This window comes from Rattus norvegicus, chromosome 10 (assembly GCF_036323735.1).
Source record: "Rattus norvegicus strain BN/NHsdMcwi chromosome 10, GRCr8, whole genome shotgun sequence".
Lineage (NCBI taxonomy): Eukaryota > Metazoa > Chordata > Mammalia > Rodentia > Muridae > Rattus > Rattus norvegicus.
The window spans coordinates 73,046,422-73,068,940 of NC_086028.1; the positions used below are offsets into that span (position 1 = coordinate 73,046,422).

Genomic DNA, 22,519 nt, shown 5'->3' on the forward strand with positions numbered 1-22,519 from the left:
GCTACATTTGGTACATACTGTAGTGTGGCGGGTGAGTGAGTAAGGTTAGATCAAGAAAAGCACATGGCTGCTTGCCTGGGTCTTTGGCTGGGTGCAGAGGCCTCCATCTGTGGGAGGGTAAGCTCTCCACTGCTGGGGCTGTGGTACTGAAGGAAGATAGGATAGTGGGGCTGGTGGAGTAGTATTAAGGCTTCCACCTTACGAGTGACAGGACCAGACCACATCGGCCTGACTCCAGGAGGGACCATGGCTGCATGCTGTGTCCTCAGAGGCTTTATTTACCTCAAGGTGCTGCCATGCTCTGTGAACACCCCAGGGACAGGCACCATACTGCCCTGTGCTGTGGGCATCGACATTTGGGGTTGAAAACTATTGTCCTGTTGAGTTCTGGCACTCCGTCTCAGCAGGCCCTTTTGGGGCAGGGGGTTGGGGGGAAGGACAATACAGAGGACTTGAGACCTGAGGAGCTTTCCATGGGGTTCATCCCTTGGTTGATAGGTACCCGTGCCTGTAAGTCAGGGCGCTTAGCAGGCCCATTTCCAGAGCTCTGCATGTGTGACTTCCCTATGTATACCTCCTCTCTGCAGACTGAGACCTTGTACAGCACAGTGAACAGAGGGAAGAGCTTCAGACACCAAGGCAAGACCCTTGGCTGCTTTCCAAAAGGTGTTTCTCCTCCCCAAACCCAGCATCTGCCACCTTTTTTTTTTTTTTCATTTGTTTGTTTTCTTTGAAAAAAAAAATATCTGTAGGGCCATTAGGCAGAAAAGGCTGGTGGTGCTGGAGCTGGACCGAGTGGTAACTGTTGATTGTTCCCTAGGGGACTGAATAGCGAAAGTACGGAAAGGAAAGTACGTAGGGAAAACACAGCTCTGTTCTTGGGAGGGGAAGAGAGGGAGAGGGTACCAGTAACCACCTCTGGAACTCTAGACTTAGCAGGAACTGCATGACCTGAGACAAGAGAGTGCCGGGAAAGCCCAGAGACAACCTGACAGCGTCTCCACTGCCTATAGGCAGCTGTAGTACTTTCTCTGGGCAGCTTAAGAGACTCACGCCCTCAGTCCTGCCCCCTAGAGAAGCAGGAAGATGGAGGGCGGGTCTCTGACTGAGAGGTGGGGCATGACCTGGAATTCAGGCTTCTGCTGGGCTAGATGAGGTAGGCAGTGGAGGCAGGCATGCCCCTGGATTAGGCAGGTATCAGTCTCTCCTACCAAAGGAGAGAGTAATCGTCCCCTTTACCCACTTAGATATACCAGGGCCAGAATTGCTGATGTCCTTGCAAAAGGATTTTTCCTGGAAACCGGAGGCAAGAACGTGGTGGGGAACTGCCGTTGGCCTGCGTTCCTCCATAGCAAGTGTCCTCTCGTGTGGCAATGTCCAGGTTCAAAACTGCATCAGGTCCTCAGTGACAGTCTCACAAGACATTAGTATTCCCTTCTCACAGATGAGACCACTTGAGCCTTTCCCCTTGTCCATCACAGCGTGCTTACGGCCATTCTGGGGGCAGCAACAGGGTCAGGGGAGGGTAGTCCTCCTCGTGTTCCTTCTGCCTCCTGGAAGCCCTACATGCAGTTGGGGCTGGGGAAGGTGTAGCTGTAAGTCTGCAGACCTCAGCTGCAGACCTCAGTCAAGACCCCCTTGGGAGTCAGGCCCTCATACCCAGCTATGTTCACAAACCCTCAGACCCTTAGAGGAGGAGGGCTTGGATCCCCTGCCCCCTTCTCTCCCACCTCCATATGTCCTAGCCTCTCACCTCCCCCTCTTGGAACCACAGCCCCATGACGCTGACACTCATGCTCCATTGGTCTACGTGGAGAGCATTTGTCCTTATTTGGCTAGGCCAGCTCCAGGCTGGGCCTCCACCTCCAGCCCAGCCCCCACAGGCCTGCCTCTCTCACTTCGTCTTTTTGAGGTTTGGCTGTGGGGCCCAGTGGGCGTCACTTCAAACGCACTTTCTGGTTGAGTCACTTTTAACGGCTCAGTGCTGTGAACTGCTGGGGCTGTTGCTGTTTGCTCAGCTCCCGGGCACCCTGTAGGCTCGGGGGCTAACCCTCCCCCACCCAACTGCTCAAGGACTAGGTGGACGGTGACCTTGGGAAGGTTTTGCAGACCACTTGGGTGACCCATTTAGTCACATCCACTGTCCCTACTCACAAGCCTGGGGTGGGGAAGTGGCCCTGAGGCTCTCCCATAGCTTTTCCAGCTTTTTCCAGCTCCTCCCTTAGACTGGCATTTAGCGGACAGACAGGTCCTCATGGGAGAACTGCTTCTTTGGGGACAATTAGAATTGACTTCTTTGGGGGAACAAAAATGGGGTGCAGACTGTCGTCTGACATTTAGGAAGCAGAAACTTAACCTGGCCGAGATCAAGTTCCTCAATTCAGAATAGGGATACTGACATTTGCCTTACTGGGTCAATCCAATGAGACGCAGACCGAATGTGCTTCTCCTGTTTCCTGGGTACCCTGCTGGACCCTCCTGTGGCACAGAGTAACAACATGGAAGTCAGGCTAGTTCCTGCCTGTGACGGTCTCCTCTTCCCACACCTTATCTTGTATTTCCAGCTGTGTCTGGGGTATGAAGAATCCTGTGGAGGACAGGGGGTTGACAGAAGAACTAGAGAACCCTTCTGCCCCTGGAGCCCTCTCTGGACATCCCTCTGGGAGGGTGTACAGCTGCCCTGTGGCTCGGCAGATTTAGAGCGTGGTACTTTTGCTTCCTCCTACCATTACGGGCTTTGGACCTTTGTCCTTGGGGATACTTTAGAGTAAAATCAGGTCCTTTGATCAACTCTCCTCCATTCTATAGTCAACGAAACAGGATGGCTCAGGGCAGATTCAGTAACAGACCCAAATCTGCACTGTAAAAGCTCCAAGATTCTTGTCTCCCCATTTTGTGCTCTTGGCTGTCCTCTTATCAAGGGTAGGATTCAGTTTTTTGAGAGATCATGGTGGGCAGTACTCTCTTTCTCTCTCCCAATCCCCTTTCCTTGTTTGCTTTCCTATGTGTAATCAAAGGAGATGTAGGCCAAGCATGCCCTTCTTCTTCACTGTGTGTGTCCTGGACTCTGTTATGACATGGAGAGGTGAATGTGTGGAACTCAGGCTGGATCCTACACATGACAGACACACACACACACACACACACACACACACACACACACACACACACGCACCTCATGGGGAGAAGATGGGGCGGGTATTGTTTAATCCAGAGCCGGAATAGCTAGGCACGTTAGGCCTTGCACCCATGTGTAGAAAGAACTTTCCTTTTCCTGCCAGTGTCCCTAGGAGATCCCAGAGGAGAATGCTTTTGGTTTCATAACCACTCCCACAGCTGTGGTGAGGGTGCCTTTCTCCTTTCCACAAGCACCCCCCTTCTTACCCAGACTTTCTGCTTCTTCCCAGACGCTGTGGAAAGAACCCTGCCTGCACTTGGCCCTCACCTCAGTCTGCCTTCTGTTTCTTTGCTTGCAACCTGGCTTCCTAAGGGTCGGTTTGCTGCTTAAATCCTCTGTCCTATGATCTCGGAGCAGCTGAGCCAGAGCCCTATAAAACAGCTTCCCAGAGCGAGCCGTGTCCCTTGTCCGAGAGGACATGAGTATGAGGTTGAATCTGAAAGATGTCTGGACAGAGGAGGCAGTGGCCAAAAGAGACCGCCTGTCCACTCCTGGCCCGATAGGAAGCAACCCTCGTGCTCCCAGGGCACTGAGATAACCTGGGATCCTCCAGGGGGTGAGATGATCTCTGCTGGGGACCTGGCCGAGGCACTTCTGTCCACTGACCCTTGCTTTTCTTTTCATTGTGATTGCCTTACTGGGTTTTGTGGTGCTGGGGCATCAGTTTCTCTCCTTTGTGGCACTCCTGCCTCAACCCTGGTTCCCTGAAGGGTGGGCCTCTCAACCTTCTTGACTTCCTGTTTGTGAGTGGTTAGCTCCTGTGGCTTCTCTCATCAGAAGCAGGTTATCTGGCCTGCCATCTCTGCCTGCTTGTCTGTCTGCCCACTGAGTGAGGCCCCAGCCAGGCCCGTGCAGCTGGAGTGTGAAGTCTTGGGTTTTGTCTCAATGCTTTCACTCTGGGCCTTCACTCCTTCTAAGGCAAAGGCCTTCGAAAGGCCTTTTCTCTGCTGCTTCTCTCTGCCCAGTGCCCCTTCCAAGCTCTCTCCCACTCGCATTTACTTCTTCCAGAAGGCCTCTGCTGATATCCCCCCTATCCCTCTCCCCAGGTCACCCCAAAGGCCCCCTCAGCACCAAGGGAGGACTACTTGGTACCTGCCCATAGTGCATACATACGCAAAATTCCCCTACATCCCCCTACAGTGACCCCGAGTTCCTCCTCAACTCTACCCTTCTCAGAAACTGAGAGTCCTCCATAGTGGGCCTGAGTGTTCCCTTGAGGCCTGCAGCCCTCATCTCAGCATACAAGGTGGCTGTCCTCAGAGTTAGTTAGGAAGGAGTGGGAGGAAAAGACTGTGTGTCCAGAGCTTTCCAGGTCGGGGACTCATCCTCTAAGTGAATAGGGCTTGCTTCCTGTCCCCATTCTCCTCAGCCCTACTTTCCCTTAGGGGAGATATCCCAGGAAACACGGATCAGAACCAGGGGCGGCAGATGTAGCCGTGTTGGTAGAGTACTTGCCAGGAATGCACTAAACCTGTAATCCTGGCATTTAAGGGAGGGGCAGTGGGGGTCAAAGTTCAAGGTCATCCTTGATTATGTAGCAAGTTCAAGGCCTGCCTAAACTACGTATCATCCTGCCTCTAAAACAGGGTGGGATGGGTGGAGAGATGGCTCAGCAGTTAAGAGCAGTCATTGCCAGCTCTTCCAGGGGTCTGGGTTCAATTCTCAGCACCTGTGGTAGCTAACGACTGCCTATTACTCTAATTCCAGGGGACCCGCCACCTTCATCTAACATGCAGGCAAAACATCAATGTACAAAAAAATAAAAATAAAGTATTTAAAAAAAAACACCCCCCACTAAACAAAAAACAGCCAAGTCAAGAAGGTTGAGAGACCCACCCTGTATACCTTTGATCTCAACATTGGAGAGGCAGAAGCAGGAGGATCTTTGGGAGTTTGAGACTAGCAAGGTTTACAGAGTGAATTCTATGATAACCAGGACTACACAGAGAAACCCTGTCTCAACAAACAGTAAAGTGAAAACCAGAAAAGACCTTGGAGGATATTTTTCCACAGAATTTAAATGGCGGTGGCTGCCTCACATGCGCCTCACTATCTGGATGCATTCCCAACAGTCGACTTTGAATCATCTACTTGAACTCTCTCTCCTCAACCAAGAAAGCCACTAAGACCTCCTCTTTCAGCTCCAGACCACCACTGATGGTTTTGAATGTCTCTTCCAGGGAGGCTTAGGCAGCAGGAAGCTTTCGGGTCAACAGTGTGTGTGTTGGGGGAGGTTAGGCCTATCCTTCAGAGACACCTGTGTGCTCCAGGACTTGTCACTGGCCTGAGTCCTAGGTGGGGCTTCCTGTGTCCTTGCAGGAGTGGATAGGAGGCTGTTGTCCTGAGCTGGTTGCACCTACTGTGTGTGGCCCTAGGATGTCCAACGTCTCAATGGCTCACAGGTGTGTACCCCACTCCTCACAGCACACACCCACTCCTCTAACACTGTCCCCAAGTCCTTGCCTAAGATGCTGCCTCTTCCCTGCCTGTCATTGTCTCTCCTCTCTGGTTCTTATTTTTAGGGGGTTTCAGACTCAGTGGTGGTGAAGCCCAAGGCACAGGAGCCCTGAACTCCTCCTCAGTTCCTTTGTCCTTCAGCCCCAGCCTCAAGATGGGAACCACAGAAAATTCCAGACCCTCCAAGAAACTCCCTGATTCCATAAATGCTATGGCTAGAGTTTCTGGGTGGTTTGGGGCACTGAAGACTGTCTACAGGGGGGACACAGCTTCTCAGAGGGAGCACCCAGCACCCTGCTTAGGACAGAAGAGGAGCTAGAGTGCTCCTTGGACTCAGGTCTGCCTTGTTACAAGATGTCACATACTCAAGACATCTAAAACACAACAGGGACCAGAAGCCAGGTCTTGCCCTTCATTCTGTGGACATCTTCTCTAGGACAGGGTGCCTCCTCAGCGATAGCTCTAGGGCTGTCCTAAGCCCTGAAGGATAGAGGTTCAGAAACCCAGGTTACTGCACAACTTTGATATTCTTATCCTCTTATCTCCTGGGGCAGCCACTTCCCCTCCACCCAGGTCTGAGGCCTGGTGGTGGTCTCTTAAAGGAACACTGACCTATTTTGGGCCAGCTAGCCTTGCAAGACTGTTTACCACTGTTCTTTTGGACCTTACGGGTGAAGAGTCATGTTCTGTCTTTCCTACTCCCACTTGAGGGTACTGGGACAGAGAAACTCTTTTCCAGGTTTGCAGCACCTCTTCATTAAGAAAGCATGTGGCCCAGTCTTCCTTTCTCGGTCTGACCCTCCTCCAATTCCCTTCTGGGCCTTGAATCTATAGTCCCTGAAGCCAGTGCAGACCCATGGCTAAATAGGAGTACCCAGAGAAGACACTCATGTCGTTCCCAAAGGAGATATTAGTGGTTCTCCCTATCCTCCTGCCTCTTCTGATTGACCTCAAGGCCATTCTTGACTCCAGAACGAAGCTCACTGAGCAGCTTGGGGAAGCCAGGGAAATATATGGGGCTCATGTTCAGACCCTAAACTCCTGCCCAGACTCCTACCTTGCTCCCCTCCCCCCAGTTACGGGCCCTAGGCTGAGCAGTTTCCTGTCTTCCCCGTGGGGAAAGTGGGGGTTGACATGCAGGTGGGCGGGCCCGTGCCCACATCCGGTGGCCAGGAGAACCTCCTGTCAGAGCCCTTTTCCTCCCCTCCCCCAAGACTCCAAGGTACCTATGCTCTACCCCAGGGCCATTATCCTGATATGCCCTGTCCTTGCATCTTCCTGGGCCCTAAAAACAGCACCAAGACCCAACCCAATTGTGACACACACCCCTATAGTGCTTGTCACCTGAGGGGCTAGGCTTCCTTGAGGAAGTGGTGGCTTTCAGGGATGTTGTGAAAATTGAACCTAAGGAAGATGTTGGTGTATGGGTTCCAACTTCCCTTCATGCCTCTGCACCTTCCACAGCCTCTCAGGAGAACGTTCGGAACGGCCATGCCTTGCTTGGTCTCAGTGACCAGAGCAAAGGCCCATCAGTGGGGGTAGGGCTCAGGGAGCTGTGTTTTTCTAGTGTTGGGATTCAGGACGTTTTTTCAGGGCGCTCAGTGAAGGCCCTAGCAGGGAACTGTTGTTTCCTGGGGTCACGTCCAGTGAGTCAGTGTCAACTCTTGAACCATCTCCTGTGGCTGGTGCCACTGGGGAAGGGCAAGCCTGGAATCCAGGAAGCCACCTGCCCAGGGCATGTGAGATGGCCTCTTCAGCCCCCTCCCGCCAATACCCAGCCTTGTCTCTGGTTTCCTGTCAGTCTGCACTCCCCAGGGAGGGGAGGGGTGGCTAATCTCTGATGCGTTGTGGAGGCGGGCTCCAAGACCGTTGGGCGCCCTGAGATCTGACCCACGTGGCCTCAGGGTTATAAGCCCTGCCCACCCTGAAGGGAACCCCACTTTGGAGCCTGTTCTTCTCAGCTCTACAGCATCAGGTAAGACCTAAATCTTCACTCTGGCCCCAACCAGGGCTCTTTAATTCTGGGCCTAAGGGACAGTGAAGGGCTTACGGTTAGGGTGCAGGTTCTAAGTGGAGGTTCGGGACAGCAGGAGGTTACGGGATTGGGTGCTGGGGCTCCCTAGCAAAGCTTTAGTCAAAGGAGCAATGACGCTTGGACCCATTGGCCTTCGTTGGGGGAAGCTTTTAAATCTTTTAAATCTTTTTTTTTTTTTTCTGGTGCCGAGGACCGAACCCAGGGCTTTGCGCCTGCTAGGCAAGCGCTTTACCACTGAGCTAAATCCCTAACCCCGTCTTTTAAATCTTCTAAAAACATAATTTTGAAAGGGAAAATTACTTCTGGGCTCCCTCCTCCTGAAAAAAAGGAGCGTCTAAAGCTCCTAGGGAAGGAGGGTTGGCGAGTAGGGTGGAGTTGGGAGAGTGGGCAAAGGCTAAAAAAGCGAGACAGTATCAGCAATTGGTGCCCTGTTATTTTTTCCACCCAACATGGCCGCTAGTCCATTTTGGATTCCAGCTTGAGGAGCGGCCGGGAGTGAGGGAGTCAGAGGCCTTGGTCCAATGGGGAGACTAGGGACATGGGCTTCTGGGAGTCGAGGCCTCTGTCTAATGGGAAGCCTGGGCACTGAGGCCTTTAAGGGAGGAGGCCGTGGCTGCCTCACTTGGATTCAAGACAGTGTGGGTCATATGCCTGGGAGGCACCGCCCAGGATGTTGCAGTTCTAAAGATGGGGATGAGCCCTTTGGAGTGGCCATGGTCTCTACCTGAGTGTCCCTGAGAAGGGAGAGAATAGGGTGGAAACCTGGAGGGGGGGAAGGGAAGAAGGTTACAAAGAGGAAGTTAGGCGGGGGTGGGGGGTGGGAAGAAGAGGCTAGTCTGGCGCCATGCTGAGTCACCACCCACAAGGCCCAGGGCGGGCCCTCTAGGGGGCCATAGGCAGGGTGGAGGGGTCCTTGGGAAGTTACAAGGAGGGTGGGGGCAGGGGCCTTTATTAAAGCAGGAGTCCGAAAGAAGAGCAGGTGGCCTGAAGAATCCCCGTGGACAGACAGACAGACAGTGCAGTCACCCATAAAGTAGAAAGCACTACTAACAGCACTGGAGGGTGTAGTGTTTCCTACTTTATGGATGAGTGTACTGTGGGCTTCGGAGATCACGCCACACCGCGGCCCCCTGCCACCGCCTTCCTCTACCCCAACATCAAGGAGACAGGTGAGCATCTCTTGAACCTCTTCATTTGGCCAGCCCCTACCCCCCGAAAGACCATCACCGCTCCCCAAAGCACTGTGCTTCCTGACTCCAGATACTTGGGGAAACACCACAGCCGCTCTCTCGAATTCAAGTCGGGTATGGGGTGGGGCTGGATGTGTGGGTCTTGTCCTGCACCGCAGGCAGACTGGGGATTCCAGAAGGGAGCCCAGATGGATGGGATTGGGTGAAGGTCACAGGGCCCTCAACACTAATAAAGAATGGACTTGTTTCACTTTTGTCTGAGACTCTGTTATTGGGGTTATGTGAGTTACCCGGATGCCTGGGAACAGAACTGACCAAGAGAGAAAGGCTGGCCTCACTGACATGAGCAGAAGACTTTGACCTGACTAGGACACAGCCTGGGGGTGGAAAGGCTTGGGCCGCCCGAAGCAGACTTTCTGGCAAAGTGAACAAAGGGGATAAGGGGGCCTCTATGTTTGACCCTAATTTCGGTGCCAGCTTCCTTTTACTCTGTATACCTCCAAAATGACGGCTGCTTGCCTCTGGTTTTGGTCTAAGAAAGTCTATAGTAGTGGTTCTCAACCTTCCTAATGCTGCCACCCTTTAATACGATTCCTCGTGGTTGTGACCCCCAACCATAAGATTACTTTCATTGTTGCTTCATTCAAGTGTCATTTTGCTACTGTTAGGAATTGTAATATCTGTTTTCTGATGATCCTGGGCCACACTGTGAAAGGGTTTATCCCCTAAGGGATCCCAGCCCATACCTTGAGAACCACTGGACCACTGGTGTAGAGGATCCTTGTTGGTGTAGGAGTTGGGCAAAACCACGATAGCACAGTGTGTGTGTGCCCATCTGCTTTGTACACATCAACACAGGTCATTGGTGTTAATTGATAAAGCGCACATTCACCAGGGCCTGTATACAGATGCCAGCAACACGCACAAACTATGACATAGAGACACTGAGACATGGCTGGCATAACATGGGTATACAGTCACCTGGGACAAACACAACACCATGTTCAATAGAACTTACACATATAATGGCATATCATGCCAAAGAATATTTCCATTGGTGACATTCACATGCAGTGGCTTCCTGTACATATGACACACCAAAAGCGAGATCAAGATCTCTCTGGATTGCCACAAGGATTAATTGGAAAAAAATATTTTTACTGGTGCATGTGAGTGCGGGTATCCTGTGCTGTGGTATGCCTATAGGACCAGAGAACACCTTGCATGAGGGAGTTCTCCATTTTGGCCATGTGGTTACTGGGGAATCAAACTCCAGTGGTCAGGCTTGGTGGTGGCAAATATGTCCACCCACAGAGCCATCCTACTGACCAGATTGAAAAAGTATTTTTAATTACAAGCCAGCTGTAGATGTCTACAACCCCAGCAGCTGGAAGGGGAAGGACGGGTCTAAGCTAAGCAAGACCCTATCAGAAAGGAAGTTGTCTTTTTATAACTCGTAGACTTGTCATTCTCGTGATTTCCTCAATAGTACGGCATAGTCATTAGCGTTCACATTGTATTATAAAGCAGGCATCGTAAACAACCCAGAGAGGATTTAAAGCACAAGGGAGGGCTAAGGATACAGCTGGGTGGCAGAGTGCTAGCCTAGCATGCAGGAGACCTTGTGTCTACAGGAGGTGCCTAAACTGCGTGCAGATATTCACCATATTACATGAAAGGACTTAAGTGTCTGAGAACTAGGTGGGGCATCCTGAGGGGATCTTATAGACAATCCCCATTAAACATGGAGAGGTGAAAAAATGTATATATGGAGATAGCATGCATGCACTTCATGCCTGGCTAGTATATCATCATATACATAATCATTGTATGCCATCATACATTATTACATGACAATGCATGTCATAATGTGTTAGTGCTATATAATGGCATAGATCTCTGTGATTAATGGCCTGATATAATTGAAAAATACAATGATACTCATAATTGCATGCACAGAGACATACAATGACACAGGAAAACGTGCAGATACATATCCAATGAAATTCATAGGCAAAACAGCACACATACATGCAATGATCGTGTGTACACAAGGCATAGATACATATATACACTCTTCTATGCTATACATATACTATGTATATGACATGCATATACATGCGGACCTAAAGCTGCATGACATCGCATGTACGTTGATGTTTACACTGCTTTAGAGAAAATGAATGTTACCTTATCCCTATGCAACTCCCATCCCTCCCCGGTTCCATCGGCTCTGGCCTGGGTGGAGCCTACCAACCGAGGTGGGGGCTGTTCTCTACGGTGTAGCTGCTATTCCATACGGGTGCCACATGAGGGCCCTGGACCTTGGCTTGAGACTGGCTTGTCTTGCTGCGTCCAGGAGCAACGTTCTTATCTCTAGAGATCTAGGTGCCCCACATACAGGCAGACACCTGGGTGGGGCAGTTCCTATGTCCTTGTTCCCAAAAGCCATTTTCTCATAGCAAAAAATAAATAAAGCCTAAGGCTAGACAGAAGATGAACTTCCTGGCAGTTGAAGGCAAAACCAGCCCAACAGGTCCCCGTCTCGTGGCCTTCCCTGCTGGCCTGTGAAGGTTGGCTGCTCTGTCCCCCAAATGTGATCTGCCTTGGAGGAGCTGGGGTAATTTTTCAGCCTATTTAAACCTCTGTCGTGTTGCTTGTCTTTCTATTTTCAGCCTTTTATTTCTTTGTTTTATCCCAAATCCCATCATTTCGGCTCTGTCCTTTTCTACGGCTAAGTCCCCGTCACATTGTCCTAGCTCCATCTGTCTTGCCTGAAAGGAGAGGACTACTCCATTCCTCTGCATCCTGGAAATGAGGGTCTGTGGGGTCAAGGGGATGAAGAGGCCATGTTTGGGGGTGTGCGTGTTGGGGGGGGCGGCTTTCTAAGCTACCATCCAGTAAGGAACCTGCTCTTTCCTCTGTCCCGACCCTGCCAGCCTGCCAGCCGGTCCAGCCCACCAGTCCAGCGCCATCGCCATGGAAACCAGCAGCTGACTTCCTATTGGTGGGCAGGAGGGGAGGAGGAGGGGGAAGGGAGGGATGATGATTCTCCCCTGCTCCCCCCTCCCCATTCTGAGGCTCTGCCCTCCTTCGTGCCCACTATCTCATTTGGGGAGCTCCGGGACCGAGAGGGACCCCTGCAGTCCCTCGAGCTGAGACTAGCTGAGGCAGAGACTATGAGGCAAGCGGCTCATCGACCCAGGCCTCCTTAGGACCGCCCAGCCACCCAGCAAGCAAGTGATCGGCGGCAGCGGAGGGAGAAGCTGGAGATAAAGGACCACAGTGGACCACTAGGGATCATTCCCAGAAACTCCTGAAGACCCTATCCAGGCAGAGGGGTCCTGATGGATGGCCAGACCCACAGACACTGAAAGACACACACCACTACAGCTACACGGGGCTTCACAACACCGAGATAGGACCAACGACAGCATCACATATTGCCACAGCCCTGCAATACAGACAGCCCCTACCCCACGCAGAAATAACTGGTAACTCTTAAATAGGCACAGACAGTGACACATAGCACCACCCTTCTCAACACACAAGTGGGGGTATTCATCCTCCAATCACACCATAAGACATCACTGACCTGCAGGGACAGACCTGGAGGCACACGTACACATATCTTCAGCCAGGCATTCCTGGTGGTGGCCTCTGCACCCTCCCCCACCCCAGGGACACCCTTGTCCCCCACACACGTACGCTCTCTCTCTCGCGCGCACACACACACACACACACACACACACACACACACACACACACACACACAAAACCATGAGTAAACATAGCTGACATACCCCCAGCTCTAGTCTGGCAACCCTGATACCTTCTGAAGCCTCATTCGTGGGTGGGAAGAGCTCAGCCAACCTCTGATGGAGCCTCAGTGAAGCCAAACGCTTACAGGGAGAATGGTCTAGTCTGGCATGACCCCTGTCAGCCTCCCTGCTTGGCTGGGTGATGTCCCCAGGTCCAGGTTCTGGGGCCCCTTGCCGAAACCATGGAGCAACTGACAACCCTTCCACGGCTTGGAGACCCTGGAGCTATGGAGCCATGGGCACTGCCTGCCTGGCAGCACTGGACTCAGGGCCAGGGTTGCAAACCTGGAGATGCATCTGCCAGCATTGCTGCTACTCCGACAGCTCTGCAGGTTAAAGGATTGAGGTCTGAAGAGAGTTCTGAGCCTGCGGGAGCCCATAGCCCTGGGCCTATCAGGAATACTGACCCTGAAGGGACAGAGACCGTGCTGCCCAAGCTGGGGCAGCAAGCAGAGAGCCCTGGGTACAGCTGCTCCAGGCTGGAGGGTGAGGATGCACAGGCTTATAAGGTAAGAGAGGTGGAGGAGGGCTGCAAGATGGGCCGGTCAGTCATAGCCTGTAACCCCACTGCCTTCATTTCTTGTCTTGGCATGTCTCTGTCTGTGAGTCTGTCTCTGTGCTTATCTGTCCTCCCTTCATTGGATGGGAATCTAAGTGGCCTCGTTCAGTTCTCTCTGGCTCTGCCCCTCAGTGTGTGTGCAAGTGACTCTCTCTGATTATGCTAGGTCTCCTCCACCACGAGCCTATCTGTTTGGGGATCTTGGGTATGTTGGGGGGTGTGGAGGTGGGCTCAGTGCTTGGGCTGAGCCAAAGAAGATTATGCTGTGGGTGGGTGTGAGCGTTCTCCTGAAGAGGATGAAGGAAGCAGGACTTGAGGGGAGGGCAGGGGACACTACAGACCCAGGATATCTAGAGGGATGGAGAGGGAGTTTGATCTGGCATTACCAGAAGGCTATAGGTAGAAAGGCAAGCATAGAGGAACAGCAGGAAATGTCCCAGAATGGTGTTGAGGCTTCCACTGAAGACATGGAGGACCGGGTTGTCCCTTTTCCTTAGGTCCTGGTAGTACAGCTCTCTGAAGGCCTGGGACGCAAGAGAGAACCCTCTTCACTCCTTGGGTTGTAGAGGGGAGATGTTGCATACGGAAGACTCTGGCTAGGTTCAGTAGGTTTCTGAGACACTGTACCTGGTCCTTCCCTGTGTCAGGCCAAGTTCAACATAGGCTTCGGGGACAGGCCTAATCTGGAGCTGCTGAGGGCCCTAGGAGAGCTGCAACAGCGCTGTACCATCCTGAAGGAGGAAAACCAGATGCTGGTGAGGCCTGGAGAGTGAGGTCTCCCTCAGCGCCCTGATCACCCCATAAACATCTCTCCAAGAAGGGAGGCACCCACGGGTGACATAATCATATGCCCCAACCCCAGTGAACCCTTGCTGTGCACTGCCAACCATTTTACTGTGTGCCCAGGCTCTAGCCTAGGACTTGGGTAATAGGAATGGGTCTGTGGGATTCTCCCTACACAGCCCAATTCTGGCTGACTTTTTGTCAGAGAAAAAGCAGCTTCCCAGAGACGGAGGAGAAGGTACGGAGGCTAAAGCGGAAGAATGCTGAACTGGCGGTCATTGCCAAGCGCCTGGAGGAGAGGGCACAGAAGCTGCAGGAAACCAACATGAGGGTGGTGAGGACAGACTTCGGGGTGGAGGCTTGGGTGACTTGGGAAGAGGAAAACCAAGGCTGGGCTTGGGAGTCATAGACTTACTACCCAGGAAAGCAAGAGTCCAGGGGCTCGTAAGGAAGACGAACGCTGGCCTTGGAGAGGTGTCTGGAGCTACCAGAGGGAAAGGGATGGATGAGGAGGCTCCCGAGAAGTCGGGGAGCAGAATCGGGAGAGACACGTGCTGGAGCTAGTTGCAGTCTCCTGCTGAGCTCATCTGGGGTGTGGAGCTGGAGTGGGGGCAGGGAGAAGACCCATCATAGTGGCAGCCCTGAATTAGCAGTGTCCTCAAGCCTAAACTAAGATGTAGTGTTAACGCTTTCGAGCCTAGTTGGGGACTGCCTGGATGGGGTTCAATGAGGATTCAGTTTCTCTGAGGCCCCAGACTGGATTTCTTCCCAATTCTCTGGAAGATGTGGAATGGGAGGTGTACCTTAAGCCCTCAGATGACCACTGGCTTTGCCCCACCTCTGGCTAGGTGAGTGCCCCTGTGCCCCGACCCGGATCCAGTTTGGAGTTGTGCCGTAAGGCTCTAGCTCGCCAGCGAGCCCGAGACCTCAGTGAGACAGCCACTGCACTGTTGGCCAAGGACAAACAGATTGCTGCCTTGCAGCGGGAGTGCAGAGAGCTGCAGGCCAGACTCTCTCTGGTGGGCAAGGTGCGAAGGGGCCCTTGGCTTCTCTTGCTGCTGGATCCTACACAAGGATGTCGGCTTGGAGTGTGGGATGTGGACCAGATGTTAATGAGATGCAAATGAAACGGAGAGGTGGAGGCTGCTCGGGAGTAGGTTCCCCTGGCAACGGCCCAGGTGGGAGTGGGGAAAAGGCGCCTGAATCAAAGGGGGTGGAGTCATTCATGAGTCCCAGACCTGGACATTTCCTGCTCCAGTCTTGAAGCTGTGTGCCAGTGGATCTGTCTGTAGGAATCCACACATAGTTCACACTTGTGTGAAGGATTGTTCACGAGAAATTTAGCACAGTGCAGGCACACTGTGAGCGTCCAGTGAACGAGTTGTTGTGAATGTCTGCCCACGGGCCAGGGGAGGCATGTGGCTGCATACTCATGCTTATATGACCAACCATATACGCATGGGAGGATGCGCACTTTCCCGCGTAGAGAACGGGACTTGCTGGAGGTGATCGGGGGCCAGGAACGAGCTGGGACTGACTCGACTCCTGGTCGCCCCACCCCAGGAAGGTCCCCAGTGGCTGCATATGCGGGACTTCGACCGGTTGCTGCGCGAGTCCCAACGGGAGGTGCTGCGGCTGCAGAGGCAAATCGCCCTGCGCAACCAGCGGGAGCCCCTCCGGCCAGCCCGGTCCCAGGGTTCTACTGCCCCCTCCAGCGTAGGGGCGCCGGCCCCCGGGGCCCCGGGAGAGGTGAGCGCCTGCACAAGGGCAGGTGTGTGAGTTTGCTCAGGTGCGGGGTCAGGGCGATCCGGGAATCTACCCCTGCCAGATACTCGGATGGAGACCCCGTGGTGACACGCACGCTTTCTCAGGGTCGAGGGAGACTTCCTGACTAGAGAACAGGGGCTTGTCCCAAGCCTCCCGTGCTGGTACCTGCGCTGCGCCCTACCCCTGGGGGTTTCGGGGTTCCTCCCTCCGCAGGCTTGTGCCCCACGGGGCCAGCCTGGCCGCCCCTGCCGTGTCGAAAGTGGTACAGCCCGGCCGCAAATCCCTGGTTGCCCTGGCAGCCGCCCGGGGCCCAGCCCGCACTGCCTCCTCCTGCAGCTGCGGTAGAGCGGGGACGCCCCCTTCAGCGTCCGCCCGGCGGCCAAGCCTGGCCCGGGTTATCCCGGCGGGGCGGTGCATACGACTCAGTTCCAGGTATGGGAGACCTTCATTGAGTGAGGGGCTAGGCAGCTCCTGCCTGGAGGGCCTGAACCCCATATTCAGAACCTAGGGGCCTGCTCCTATTTACCACCCTAGGTGGGCAGCGTTTATAGCCTCCTGGAAAGAAGGCAGATAGTGACCACGGGGTCAGGGTGCAGGAAGGGGTAATGCTGCTTGCCCAGACTCTGCCCCACAGTCTGACTGACCCATGGAGGAAGATGCACCGCCTATCAAAATCCATCCTCTGAAGTTTGCGGGGATAAATGGAAGGCTGATGGGGGGTGGGCTTGGCGGAAGCCAGGAGGGTCTGGTTAGGTTTACACTACTCTAGGCCAAGCTCAGACAGGATGATCCAGAACCCTAGCTCTAAGGACACCACATATATCCTTGGGGATCTAAGCAGTCTCCTAATTCTCTGCTAGTCACTGAAGGACGTCCAGGACAGTTATTGAGTGCAGAGCAGTGCCGCTGCTGAAAGCTAAAACGGGAAGGCTTTGGCCTGGATAAAGGACCCATCTCCCAGGGCACACATGGGTCCTGGGATCTCAAAGCACTGTGATCCACAGAGCCAGGGCTGCAACCTTTATCCTTCCATGTCAGCTGGAGATGTTGGGGGAGGTGGGCAGACAGCACCCCTCACCCACTTCCTAGGCAGAGATGTCATAGTTGACCCAGTCATGAGGGGCGATCTTCCCATTGGTAGGCTAGGTTGGGGACAGGCTGCTCTGAAATTCTGTTCTCTGGTGCCATGGCCCTGCTCCTGGATATTTGCAGACCGTACTTGAGGATGATGTGGAGAGCCCACAGGTGGTCCTAGGGGAACCAGAGAAACAGCTAAGGGTGCAGCAGCTGGTAAGTTCTAGGTTGAGGGCCGGAGGCAGTGAATTCTGGGCAGTTGTACCTTTGCCCATGAGAGGTCCTCGGTTCTGACCCCACAGGAGTCTGAGCTCTGCAAAAAGCGAAAGAAATGTGAGAGCCTGGAGCAGGAAGCCAGGAAAAAGCAGAGGCGATGTGAGGAGCTGGTAAGTTCCGGTCACCCAGGATCCAGCTCCACTTTGTCTTCCAGGCTCTCTCAGCTCCACTTGCACCCCCAGATCCTCAAGAACTGCAAAATCCTCTTGATCTTTTCCTGAGCATGGCAGGTTTTCGTACGAGGCCATGTCTGGGAGGGAGGGTCCTTCACTATGAGAGGCTGAGAAAAGGGGGCTCCAGCCCTTTCCTCAGCACTTGTGTGACCCCACCCCGCAGGAACTACAGCTGAGGGCAGCCCAGAATGAAAATGCCCGCCTGGTGGAGGAGAACTCTCGGCTTAGTGGGAAAGCCACAGAGAAGGAGCAGGTTCGGTTTCCACCATATCTCTGGAGAGAGTTGTGACACAGTGAGGCCTGAAGGTCTCCTCTTGGGGTGGAGTTTGAAGGGAACTGTCCACCCAACCCTTGGGTAGTTGCACGTGGGACAAAGTTTACACACACACCTCCCTGTCAATGTGCCCCCCTCTCCAGGTGGAGTGGGAGAATGCAGAGCTGAAGGGACAGCTCCTGGGGGTGACACAGGAGAGGGACTCAGCCCTTAGGAAGAGCCAGGGCCTGCAAAGCAAGCTGGAGAGCCTGGAGCAGGTGCTGAAGGTGAGAGGCCTGTGTAGGTGGCATCGAGAGAAGGTGGGCCCAGAAGCCATGTGTGGAGCTTAAGGGTCTGAGGGAGGTCAGGGGCTGCCAGCCTCTGTCCCTTCCAGCTTTTGTTTTCGTTCGAACAGAGGGCATCTGGAGCGGGTGGTAGCTGAGGTTCCCGGTCTTGAGTCTTCCATGGAAATGGGAGGGTGGGGGAGCTCCATCCTTGACTGGTCTTGTGTTTCAGCATATGCGGGAGGTGGCCCAGCGGAGGCAACAGCTGGAGGAGGAGCATGAACAGGCGAGGCTCAGCCTGCAGGAGAAGCAGGAGGAGGTCCGGAGGCTGCAGCAGGTGGGGTCAGGAGCAAGGGAAGGGTGGACGTTGGGTGGCTGAACCCCAACTTTGCCACCTACTCATCCAACAGCATTTTTAGTCTACCTACTGCCATGTGCTAAACACTGGGGAGACAGCAGGGGGGAAAATAAGGGTTCCTGACCAGCCAAGTGACCAAACGGGAGGGTCCTGAATGGGAGGCCAGTGTGGGTGATGTGGTGTGACCCTGTCTTAGAAAATAAGATTAATTCTATGCAGGGCGTGGCAGGAAACAACCCCTAACTTCACAAGATCCTGCTGGTGGGAGGGGTATTGGGTGTGGCCTCTAGCAGGTGAGCAGATGACAGAGCTGTGACAGTGGTCTAGGAGAGTGCAAGTAACAGTGGGGGTAGACAGGTAGACGGACCAGAAATATAGTTTGGGAATAAAACGTAAGATCCCTATTGTGTGACTCCCTGTTTACTTGAATCCGAGGGAGAATCGTTTTTCATCTCCCCCACCCCAGCATGGGAAGGATGAAGGTAAACTATGTCTGTTCTGTTGCTGTGACAGACACCATAACCGAAAAGTGAGTTAGGGGAGGAAAGAGTTAATTTTAGTTTATGCTTGTAGGTGATAGTCCACCATTGAGAGAAGTCCAGGCAGGAGCTGAAGCAGAGACTATGGAGGAATGCTCCTTACCGGGCTCCCTCTGTGGCTTTCCCCATGTCTTATGCTCGACTAGCTTTCTCTTCCCTTTCTCTTTCTTTCTTTCCCCATTTTTGAGACATGGTCTTACTATATTACACTGACTGGTCCAGAATGCTCTATGCAAAGCTTTGAATTCACAGAGATCCTTTTGGCACTGACTCTAGAATGCTGGGACTAAAGGTGTGCACCACCACAAGTGGTCCTAAGCTAGCCACTTATACACTTATACAACCTAGGGCTACCTGTGTAGGAATGTTGCTGCCCACAGTAGACTGAGCCTTCCTACATCAATTAGCAATCAAGATGGCACCCCACAGACATTCCCACAGACCAGTCTGATCAAGTCAACCCTTTAATTGAGAGTCCTTCTTTCCAGGCAACTCCAGGTTGTGTCAAGTTGACAAAAACTTAACTAAGGTGGGGTAACAACTTTGGGGGACAGGACACCTCGAGTTTCAAGTTTTGCAAGTTTGAGGTTATAATAAAACATTCAGACACACTACAGACAACTAACTGGACATGAGTCTGGAGCTATGAGAAGACTGACCTTGTGGGTATTTGGGGCCATGTTACGAGATGTCCAGAAGACAGCAGAGAGGATTAAGTGGCTTGTGTCCAGGGGCACCTTGACATTCCAGGGGATAGAAGACAGGAGTCGGGGAAAAGAGGCTCAGAGGGAGTCACAGACAGGTTGGCCTGGGGTCATCCACCAGAAGGGGGGTTGCTCCTGTTTAAAGTAGAGCTCAGAGTCTGGAGGAAACCCTATGGCCCCTGCCTCCCCAGACTCTCTCTCCTTTCCTCCCTATTCTGTGTCTCCCTTGTCTTTCTTGCCTCTCCCTCTTTTCCTCCCTCACACATCTTTATTTTCCACCCTGGGTCTACTGTGCAAGCCCCCATTCCGGCATTTTGCCTCTTCCTGTTTGTAGGCCCAGGCAGAAGCCAAGAGAGAACATGAGGGAGCAGTACAGCTGCTGGAGGTAGGGCCTTGGCGTGTACAGGAGAGGGAGGGAGAGGAGGGAAGGCCCTTAATACTCCCAGGCTGGGTGGAATCCCCTTTACTGGTGGCCTATTTCTTAGGCTTGGGTTCCTAGGGGCAGAGCTCTCGAGTCTCGTGGCAGTAGTCACCCACTGTCACTGATCTCAGAAGCTGCTTTCACTTTGAGATGACCTTCATACCAGCATCAGCTCACAGCACTGACAGTGGCATGCATCTGTCAGAGGCCCCTCATTTCCCTCCCTCTGGGTTATTGACCCACAGAGCTAAGTGTTCTAATCTCTCCATGCTTTCTTTTCTCACCAGTCTACCTTGGATTCCATGCAGGTACAGTCTATGATACCCTCCACATTCTGGTGTCCCCTCCCCACCCCTCTCATATCTCTTCCCTCAGGGACCAACTCTGATATCCAACAGAGGCAGACCTAAGACATCTGAGACAGGGCACTCGGACTGTCTCCTTATCCCGAACCTGCAACTGAGCCTGACAGATGCAGGGTCTTCCCGCCTGTTGGCTTAGACCATGAGGAAGTTCATCACCCATTGACTCTCGTTCCCCGTGACACTGTTAGTGGGCAAGCCCTTGACCTAGAGACTTGACTGGTCACTGAGAAAGTCATGAGAACTGGCCAGTTCTATCCAAAGACATCCCTAGCTTCCCAGGGAACCTCTTGTCCACTCCCTGGAGGGTAGGGTCACTGCTTGTAGAAGAAGGATGGGGCCCAGAGCTAAGAAAACTCCCGAGTTTGTGTTGGTGGTGGTGGTGATGGGCTGAGGAGATCCCTTTGGCCCATAAGTATTCTGAGGCAAGTGAGTCACTGGCCTGTGTCTGAGAGTTGGTGCTCAGGCTGGGGGTGGCGGAGACACGTGTGTAAACTAAAGCCCAGTGTGGCACTACGTAGAGCTGGCTAGTACTATACAGCTCTGCTAGGCTTGGCCAATCATAGTGGCTCTTGTTTTCAGGCCCGGGTTCGAGAGCTTGAGGGCCAGTGTCGAAGCCAAACTGAGCGCTTCAGCCTTCTGGCACAGGAGCTCCAGGCCTTCCGTCTGCACCCAGGTCCTCTGGATTTGCTCACTTCAGCCCTGGGATGTAATGCCCTTGGAGACCATCCACCACCCCACTGTTGTTGCTCCTCCCCTCAGCCCTGCCAGGGGTCCGGCCCCAAAGGTAAGGGGTCCTCCAGTGACATCGGTCTGGGATCCTCAGATCTGGGGACTTTGTATAGTTCAGGGAGTTCAAGATTAGAGGCCAGCCACTCATACAAAGCCACCTCACATGTTAAAGACACACTTCCTTAAAGTCAAGATCTCAGGCCGCTGGTCTGCCTCGAACTGGGAGTTGAGTCCTGTCAGTCAGTATCAGGGTCTTAGGAAGAGTCGAGAATTAAAGGTCAGTCAGATGTAGTGGCCCTAGCTCCACTCTTTTACCAGTCAATTGGAGTCAGCATGTTGCTAACTCCAATTCATATATATATATATGTGTGTGTGTGTGTGTGTGTGTGTGTGTGTGTGTGTGTGTACATATATATACATATATATGTGTATATATATATGCATGTATACACATACACACATATGTGAATATATGAATTACAGTGAGTTTCTCCTCAAAGATTTCCCTTACTATTAAGAAATCTAGGTATAAAGGCCAGACACCCATGTCCTGAAGGCTCCACCCTATTTTCTCACTCCCTCCTCAGACACAGATCCCAAACCCATTGGCATCTTCTCTTTAGATCTTGACCTCCCACCGGGCTCCCCAGGACGCTGTACCCCCAAATCTTCTGAGCCTGCTCTTGCTACTCTTACTGGAGTCCCTCGAAGGACAGCTAAGAAGGCGGAGTCTCTTTCTAATTCTTCTCGCTCAGAGTCCATCCACAACAGCCCCAAGTCCTGTCCCACACCAGAGGTTAGTGCTGGACCAGGGCCTTTGGGCTTGGGTGTTGGCTTAGGGAAGGGGTAGGGGTGGGTCCTGACCTCTTATGAAAGGAGTTAGGTGGTTACAGACCCCAAGCTAGGACACAGAAGGCCTCTGGGTTCCTCTCATGGGCATAACTCAGGTGGAGCCTGCTCTCTGGGGCCTGCCTACCAGCAGAAACTCTCTGGAGTCCAGAGAGGCCCCAGAGTCTCTCGTTTGGTGGAAGAGACAGTTTGGCGCCTGGTTCACATAATGAGTCTGTTCATACGAACAACCACAGTGGAAACCGTTGCTTCTGTGAGGAAGGACACAGGTTTCTGGATTCAGATCCCAGCTTTGTCTGAGGAAAGTCACACAGAGTGTCTCTGGGCTTTGGTTTCCTTATCTGTACACGTCAGGTAACAAACCTGCCTTGCAAGATTGTTGTGAGGGCGCCAGGAGATACCCAACGTATGGTAGCCATGGTTATTATTACGTTATCCACAGTTCTTCAGATGCCTTGTCCCTCTTTCTACCTATGAACCCTGCAAAGTGGAGGGCACAGGCCAGAAGCAACACCACTAACCGGGAGTTTCAGAAAGGCAGCCCTGGGCTTCTGCTGCCCCCTGGTGGGATAGAATGATGGCACTGGCTTTGGGCTAGCCTCAGGGGATCCTAGGTTCTGAGTCCCCTGGGGTTGAAGCAGGGATAAAACAAGGGGTGTCTTCCTTCCCGCTTCTAGTTCTTTACAATTGAGATGACTTTCTGA

At 53.0% G+C, this 22,519-nt stretch overlaps 1 protein-coding gene and 1 non-coding gene across 8 annotated transcripts in view; both read left to right on the forward strand.

Annotated features, from left to right (window-relative positions):
* Positions 1 to 6,992: 6,992 nt before the first annotated feature.
* Tspoap1 (TSPO associated protein 1) overlaps positions 6,993 to 22,519 on the forward strand; it is a 30,227-nt gene continuing 14,700 nt past the window's right edge. Inside the window, exons 1-15 of one of the 7 annotated variants that reach the window (XM_017597680.3) lie at positions 6,993 to 11,480; positions 11,800 to 13,190; positions 13,888 to 13,995; positions 14,229 to 14,357; positions 14,872 to 15,051; positions 15,587 to 15,772; positions 17,003 to 17,080; positions 17,167 to 17,250; positions 17,477 to 17,566; positions 17,731 to 17,853; positions 18,083 to 18,187; positions 19,786 to 19,836; positions 20,160 to 20,180; positions 20,817 to 21,021; positions 21,590 to 21,762. In XM_017597680.3, coding sequence (XP_017453169.1) covers positions 12,864 to 13,190; positions 13,888 to 13,995; positions 14,229 to 14,357; positions 14,872 to 15,051; positions 15,587 to 15,772; positions 17,003 to 17,080; positions 17,167 to 17,250; positions 17,477 to 17,566; positions 17,731 to 17,853; positions 18,083 to 18,187; positions 19,786 to 19,836; positions 20,160 to 20,180; positions 20,817 to 21,021; positions 21,590 to 21,762 — 1,860 coding nt within the window. In that variant the 5' untranslated portion in view covers positions 6,993 to 11,480; positions 11,800 to 12,863. The other 6 variants (XM_017597684.3, XM_017597682.3, XM_213427.10 and 3 more) reach the window with 6 other exon arrangements.
* On the forward strand, positions 8,683 to 8,769 carry Mir142 (microRNA 142). The gene has a single exon (NR_031888.1). It is a non-coding gene; the product is annotated as a microRNA 142 (primary transcript).